Source organism: Austrofundulus limnaeus, unplaced genomic scaffold (assembly GCF_001266775.1).
Source record: "Austrofundulus limnaeus strain Quisiro unplaced genomic scaffold, Austrofundulus_limnaeus-1.0 Scaffold5, whole genome shotgun sequence".
Classification (NCBI taxonomy): Eukaryota; Metazoa; Chordata; class Actinopteri; order Cyprinodontiformes; family Rivulidae; genus Austrofundulus; species Austrofundulus limnaeus.
In genome coordinates this window covers 5,940,879-5,949,006 of record NW_013952407.1, presented here as the reverse complement: position 1 = coordinate 5,949,006, position 8,128 = coordinate 5,940,879, and the positions used below count along the sequence as shown (strand labels likewise).

Sequence of the window (8,128 nt, the reverse complement as noted above, 5' to 3'; positions counted from 1 at the left end):
TTAAGCATTTATTTTGGTACTTCCGGCTACAGTGTGAATTTGTGCATTAGCTAAGTATTTAGTTTCAACATTTAGGATTTAAACAATTAGCTTTTAGCATTTAGATTTAATGTTTATATTTAGCTTTAACATTTTGCTCTGACATTTCGATTGAACTATTTAAATGTGCTAAAAGGTGACTTTAGAGAATCAACACTACTTACGTAGTTTGAAGCTAAATGTTGCTATTTGCAGAACAAGCTGCTTTACAAATGGCACCCCACAGATATGATGCCGTGCCTACGTTTAAATTTAATTTGTGGCCCTTCGGTCTTAAGAACTACACTGTAAAAAATGAAATGTTGGATTTACTTAACCATGTTATGTTACCTGGTTCCACTTAACTGAGTTGAGTAAATTCAAAGCAATATACCAGTTTTTTAACCAAAGAACATGAGTATGTTGCTTTGAATTTACTCAACTCAGTTAAGTGGAACCAGGTAACATAACATGGTTAAGTAAATCCAACATTTCATTTTTAGAGTGTACCTAAAATCAGTTGTCAGGGAATAAACTCGTTTTAGGGTCGTGAAAAGATGGCTTAYACTTGAAATGAATCTCAGCATATGGGCTGAGCTGCAGTGTAATTTATAATGCCAAACTAAACTGACCATGCAGAAATGTCATCCAGAAAAAAAAGACTATTGTTTCATTATATTTTTAATGATAATAGCAGTTGTAGGATTCATTTTTAGCACCTCAAATTCATTTYAAAACACAAACAGAATTGGGAGATCAACCTTGGTGTTTGTGTGAATTCTCGAATGTTAAGGTTTTTAAACATGACAAATATACATTATGTTCATATTACATTTAGATTTCCACACCTTGGAAAGGAGATTTATTCACAGTTTTAATGAAACAAGATTTTAGTGCAATATTGAGGCATTTTTCTCCTTTTAAGTGTCCTGTGTAAGCTAGGTAAGGCAGTTAAGTATACTTCTATATTTTATAAGTAGGAAGAAGAATAAAAAGGTTAAAGTTTCAACAAATCAGTTCAGGTTTTATAATCCTGAGTGAATTTCGACAGGGTTTAGAAGTGATTTCATGCAAAGTTAACTTAGTTTATCTGTTTGAGGAGTTTAGCTCGTGATAAAAGGGGAGCTGTATTCAGTTTAACGGTATTCAAAGCAAAAGCCTCTAAAAGACCCTCGTTCACAAACACCTCACTTAAACAGCAACGTTTTCTGTTGAGATTGAGTGGGTTTAATGTTTACTGGATTTGCCAGATTTCCCAGTCTTGCTGGTTTTAGCAGCTTTGGTAGCTTTGATGTCCATCTTGGTCTTCTGGATGCGAGAGAAGATCTCCTTGAAAAGGGCCTTGTACTCCGGCGTGTTCTGCCRAAGCCGCTTATCCACGGCCTCGACCTGCTTGCTAATGGACTCGATGGCTTCAGGGGTGGAAGGCGACTGGGTGGGTGTGGGAGGAGGTGCTGAGGTGGGGCCCATGGCACAGTCCTTCATGGATGGGTCTCGAGACACGGGCCGGGAAGTCTGCACCCCAGTGTGACACAGGCTCTCCTCGTGCCGCCTGCACTTCCCCAGCAGCTCCTCGTATTTCTCCAGCAGGGCGTGGTACTGCTCGTCCACTTCCCTGAGGATGGACATCCCTCGTTTCCTCACGCTGTTGGCGTGGAGCGCGTAGCTGCCTCTCCTCCGACCAGACGCGTCCCGAGCCACGATGGCGTTGAGCGCCGTGTCGCTGCAGCTCTTCCTCACGGGGCTGGACTCGGGTAACGCCTCGCCTCCGACACCTCCTCCGCCTTCGCTTTCTTCCCTCACGCCTCCTCCAGTATCCCTGGCCTCCACTTCCAGGAACGTGTCGGTCTCCGGGGTGATGCTGAGGACGGTCTGGGTTAGGGCCACGCCATCATCCTCGCTGCTCAGCAGGAAAGTCCGAGCGCGACGGAGCTGCTGCAGCTCCTGCAGCTCCACTTCCAGCTCCCGGACCCTCGCCTGGCAGCTCTCAGCATCCTGAGGAAAAACAATCATTGGTGAACTTAAAAGTTAAAAAGGCAGCAGTCAGTGTCATTTAGAGTGGAGAATCGAGGAGGGGGTTAAAACAGGGAACAATTCATGATTAAATTTCTGCTATCTAAGGCCGACACTATGTTGGGCACTTCAAAATTTAAGATTTTCTGCATTATCACCTCCTTTCTGCACAAAAATGGGGATTTTAGTACGAAAAACAGTCATTAAATAATGTTTTCCAAAGAAGATATTTCTTTAAAAACTCAGTTTTGGTCTCCGTGTGGATTTAAAACAAGGAGCTTTTCAGAAATGCAGCCTGATTTGGGCAAATCAACAATCACTTTGCCCTAAAAACCCAAACGATAATGAAACGACTTCTATTATTTTTTTCTATGACTGTTTCTTTTTTGCCAACAACCTTTATTTGTGTGCTGAAATGGTTAATAKCTGAGAGGCAGCTGTAAACAGTATTAAAAAAACAGGGTTTTAGAAGAATCTTCAACCAATTACAGAGGCTGTGTCTCAATTCAGGGGCTGGGTCCTCGTGAGCGCGCATTTGTCAGCTGCTTACGTCACTGCCCCGCGCCAAGTACTGTCCCTAATCGAAGGCTCCTCATCARGRGGCCGACAAACTCTCGAAATGCGAGGATGCATCAGTGTYTCCTCACCGYCCGAGGATATCCCAGGATTCAATGCGCGGGCAGCAAAATAAACAGAGAAACGAAGACGGTGGAGTTTTTATTTTTTTAACAAGTCGGCGTAGTTTGGATGTTCACCGCGGACCGAAGAATTTGTTTTTCAAATAAGTTTATCAACTTAGCTGATGAAATTTATGCTGCAATAAGATGTTAAATTAAAAAAAATGCAACTACAAGTGCTGATACTGGAGCTAAACCCGAATTATTAATGTTTTTTTTTTTTGTTTATTTACATGTAACATTTTAACTGTGAAGTTATTCTCCCAGTAAAAAGACGGGTAAATACTTGTCACAACGTATTTTAAGTTTGTCGTGAAACTGATCACTATGGTTAACAGGGTAGCAGGTGGTCACACAGACTCAAGTAAAGCAGACATCAGGCGAAGACTAGACCGTCTCATTTCAGGGCAGTTTTGAGCAGCCTACCCGGCCCAGGGAGGATGTGGCCCAGCTGGGCTACGTGCTCATGAGGACCCAGCCCATGAACTGAGACATAGCCAGAATGCTCATTCTCTGAACCAAGAGATGTTGTTCATTTGGACYTTCTCACCACCTAGTGGTACTTCATGGGTATTTCAGCCTTTTTGTTAAAATTGTGTGAATGAAATAAAATTATGAACGGAGTCAAAAATATTAGTTAAAAAAAAGACTCAGGATAAGTTTGTGCTACATTCATGAAACAACGCAGAAGACTGTTGGTCACTGATTGGTTTGCGGGGGGTGGAGTCACTGGTTGCGTCACAAGCTACACTCACAACAACATGACGCACCACTTGCAATAACAACACTACCATATCCTCTATTGTTGAGTTGAGTATTTATTTGTGGTTTCTTCTTCTACTATGTTTAATAGTGGCTGGTAAATAGCTTAATGGAGCATAACCACCAGCAGCTGGTAAGGCTTGTGGCGTCAATTTTCGGACTCTGAGACCAACCAACTTCATGATGAACCCACTAGAACTATTACTGAAGTGGAATGGAAAACCACCTGAACCGTGCTGATCAGTGCTGTAGAGGAGCTAATGGAAGAGAGCCATAAATAACAAAGAGGTTTCTTAGTTACTGAATCAGGTGTGTTGGAGCAGATAAACAAGGAAAACATGCAGGTTAGCAACCTTCGAGGRCCAGGATTATACACCCAGACCAACCATTTTCTCCTGACTGACTGTTAAATATAAAAACACACAATCAGTTTGATTGATTGATTAATTGATTGATTATCCCTTTACTGTCATTGTACAGAGTTTACACTTGTTAGTGTTGATGTGATGTGAGTTTACAAAGGAATAACAAAATTCTCTCTTCCACCTGTGATCAATGCATACTTCTGAACTGATGTTTCAAAGTAACAACACCCTTTGCCTTGAATTTTGTGTTTCACCTGGACTCGTGTTTGCAGCCGAGAGAACTCTGCAATCAGGAGGTTGCACTCTTTCTCCACCCCCTCCCTTCGACCCCGCTCAGTCCGGACCGCTGCTCGCAGAGCCGACACCGCCTCCCTCAGGTGCTGGTTGTCCTCCTCGAACGGCTGACGCTTGGCATCCAGAGTAAAGCTCTCAGCTCGGCCCACTACAAACTCATCCTCATACCTGACAAGAAGATGCGCGTTTAGCTGGTTTCAGGTGGGATTTTTTTTCCCCTTCTACTCTGTTTAAAGCTCTTTTTCCACATGGAAGACGTAACACACCTGGGTGCCGTGCAAAGCTCTCTCAGGCACGGGAATGAYTGGATGGTTTTGCGTCGCTCCCTCTTCTCTCTCTTGACCCGAAGCTGCTCCATTGAGCGAAGCTGGTCCACCTGTGCTGACAAACCCTCCACCTGGTTCTGCAGACCCTCGATTGTCCCCGTCAGCCTGGTGCAGGAGAAAAACAAAAAGCAATGTTTTTATCAAGAGAGAAAAGGGAACATCAGCAAAAATGTGGTTGAAGGGAGCAGCCGAGCTCCAGCACCTCTCGATCTTCTCCTGTGAGGCTTTGCTGTCCGTCACTAGTGTGTGGTTAGTGCGTTCCAGTTCTCTGGCTGTGCCGTCCAGCTGCTCGTACACTTTGGCGTGTTGCTCGTTCATTTCCCGAAGAACCTCCAGCTGCTTCGTCAAGTACTAAAGAAAAGAGGAATGATCACATGTTTGATAGAAACACTGCTATGTGCTGGATAAATGGACCGATACTGGAGGTTACATTGGAAACTGTAACTTTATCACAATGTTCTTCTGAAGGCAGAGATTCATTGTAATTAAATACATAAAATTTACTTTTGACAGGATATACTGTAGTAATTATATCTGCCAATTAACATTGGAATGTCTCATTATTTTCTAAAAAAATCTGAATTGATGGTGAAACTGAGGTCTGAGGACTTTCGTCTCTAGAATCACACACACAATGTATACTGGTGGTGTAACAGTACCGGTATATGTATTTACAACTTTCATCTGGAAGAAAATGCACTGTTTTGTTCATTTTCCCCCAAAGGAAAGGAGGAAGATGTTATCTAAAGCAGTGGTTCCCAAACTTTTTATCTTCTGACCCACAAAATATGCACTGCAAAAACTTGTGACCCCAAGTATTACTGGTCTGAGTACACAAACTTCGTTAATAACCCTAAAAACACAGGCTTTTTGACAATCTAAACAGCTTGTACACAAATATAAATACTTATTCATACTTTTTTGTGTTTTTGTAATAATTATAGGGAAAATATTACAACAGCCATTATTTTATTACCCTTTAAATTGATTTCTGGAGATAATCCAAGGTGCTTCATGACCCATATTTGGGTCCCAAGCCCAACTTTGGGAACCAAAGTGCAGTGGTTCCCAAACTTTTCAGCTTTTGACCCACAAAATAACAGTAGCAGAGACCTGTGCCCCCAACAATTTTTGGATGATAAACATTTGTATCAGGCCAACTAAACATGGGCATAGTAACAATATTTTATACTACATTTATCCATTTTAAATGCACTAACCTCACTCCTTTGTAACAACTACGGCAAAAATGTAATTAATTCAGAAAATCTTGTCAGGACCCCACCTTGATGTTTCAGGGTCCCACTMTGGGTCCCGACCCCAACTTTGGGAAACACTGATCTAAAGCACCCTACAACAAAGCAAAGCAAGAGTAGCTGGTTCAGACGGAGCTTGAAGAGCTGCCCATTTGTTTCAAATCAGCAGTGTGGAAACATTTTTTATACGGTGAAGTTGTGTTTCAGTTTGCGAACTCAGTCTTTCACAGATTATTTATAGAACCTAACTACTAGTAGTGTGCGGTAATCCCCATAATATCACAGAACCCGGAAAGAAATTACAGTAAGGAACGTCTATTTTTTTAAAGCTAAATTATTAGGAACAATATCATTTACAAACTTTGTAACATAAACATTAACATTGATTCAGTTCCATATAAAAATACATAAAATACAGTACATGGCAGATGCCCTGTACACAGATAACTGTGCAGTACCGCGTGGCGTGTAGCTGCTACCTGTTTGATGTGTTTTTGTTTGGTTCTTACTGCATTAGGATGCTACCTAAATGCGCTGGCCTTTTCTGTACTGCATCCAATATTAGCCTTTTTTCACAATTTGCAAGTATTCTAAGAACATAACCCCAGTGAAAATCTGGGCTTCACTGTAATAGTAACCTGTGGCAGGCAGTTAAAGGTTTGAATGTTTCTTTCAACAAGAGTCAGTTCTTTACATGTACTGGTTATCTACGGCAGCAGGTGGATGTATGGAAAGCCATACAAATTATGAATTGTCTTTGGTACAGAAAGTCAAATAGGTCATAATCCACAACCTTTTAAATGTCGTCTGACATCTTATCATGGATGAAAACACAAGCCGACTAATAATAAATGCCACTTGTGGAAATATTTATTTAACAAGGACAGAAATACGTGATTCAAAGAAAAAGGAACTTTGTAGAATGGTTGTCTGAGTTTTGTTCAGAGGTCTATAAAGTCTTTGAAAAAAACTAAGTAAATGTAAAAATATCTTAACAGAAAATGACTGGTAAAAATAAATTCCAATGATGAGAAAAGTACTTCACAAAGATCGGGTAAGTAAAAGTACTTTTACACACTCTCTAAGAAATAAGCTGTTGCATTTACTTAACCAAACTGGTTCTACTAAACCGAGTTTAGTAAGTTTAGTAGTAACGAGTAAATTGAGCAATATACATATTTTCTTTAAAAGAAAATATGTTTAGTGAAACCTGTTGGCATAACTTAGTTGAGTAAATTCAACACTTCATTCTTTAGAGCTCATAAACAACTCCTTTCATGATGAGTTTGAACATATTTAATTTGTAACGAGAAACTTGGTATTAAATTTTAAAGAAAAAAGTAAAAGTCATTTTTAGGTTTTAAATGTAAATCAAAGTAGAAGTAACATTTAAAAAAATACTTGGTAAAAGGACAAATCCTCAAAAATATTACTGAAGTACTGTAACAAAGTAAATGTACTAAGTTACTATAAACCCCTGGTTTTGTTTATTGCAATAAGCAAGAACACAGAAGTTAACACAAAGTCATCAGGCTGTCTATGAAGTCCTGAGATAACACCTGCTCCCCTGAACAGTAGAAAGCTTCCTATGTGTTTAACAAACATCATTATGTCATCTTAAAACAGCAAGATTTCATCCTAAGGGCCTAGCTGGGGCAAGGTAAAACTTAGAGATGTGATATAAGAGTGATCTTGTTCTGGATATAATCTTTTTATCTACCTATAAACAGGGTGCCATGAAAAACTGGGTCCATTACATTATAATTTTTCCATTACAATCCAAACAAAATTGAGCTGATTTCACCGATATGCTTCTTTGCGGGTATGGGCTGTGATTTATAAATATTTGAAGTTTGGTTAAAACGGACAACAATCACAACAATTTTTGTTGCACCAGAACTCAGTGCCAAGTTTTTTTTCCAACAGTGCATTTCCAATAAGCCCTTCTGTCAACACAACACATAGAACAACATAAAGCATCACTGCATCTCTTTCTTCCATATTAGTTTATTTTAAAAGGATTACAAGTAGAAACTATGGTTGTGGGTGAGCTCAGCTTTGCACTCAGCATCCAGGCACCCCCCTCCATGTTGATCTATTGGACCGTTGAAAATAAAAACAAAACTATAAAAATCCCCGGTTAGCWGGAGTACCAGCAGAATGTCTGTTTCATAGGAGAGATTTTCAGCTGCATGGCTTGGGCTGAATAAACTCTAATTTACCAGAATTCAACATGATATGGCCATTTTTCAAACATCCAGAAACAATGATATTTTTAGTAGATGATGTCATCAATCACAGACCTGGCATCTCATTTATAAAGGATTGCGTGGAAACCATACTAAACGTGAATGTATGGCCAAAAGGTGGAAATGGCGTACGCCAAAAAAATTCAGATTTATAAAACCGTGCGTACG

The 8,128-nt window shown here is 40.2% G+C and overlaps 1 protein-coding gene across 1 annotated transcript in view; it reads right to left on the bottom strand.

Moving 5' to 3' along the window:
- Positions 1-681: 681 nt before the first annotated feature.
- Positions 682-8,128, bottom strand: part of LOC106532428 (cerebellar degeneration-related protein 2-like) — a 23,743-nt gene continuing 16,296 nt past the window's right edge. The window contains exons 3-6 of the mRNA XM_014028476.1: positions 4,658-4,806; positions 4,396-4,560; positions 4,090-4,297; positions 682-2,013 (exon numbers count right to left, since the gene is read on the bottom strand). Of these exons, the coding sequence (XP_013883930.1) occupies positions 1,246-2,013; positions 4,090-4,297; positions 4,396-4,560; positions 4,658-4,806 (1,290 nt within the window). The 3' untranslated portion in view covers positions 682-1,245. The remainder of the gene's footprint in view (positions 2,014-4,089; positions 4,298-4,395; positions 4,561-4,657; positions 4,807-8,128) is intronic.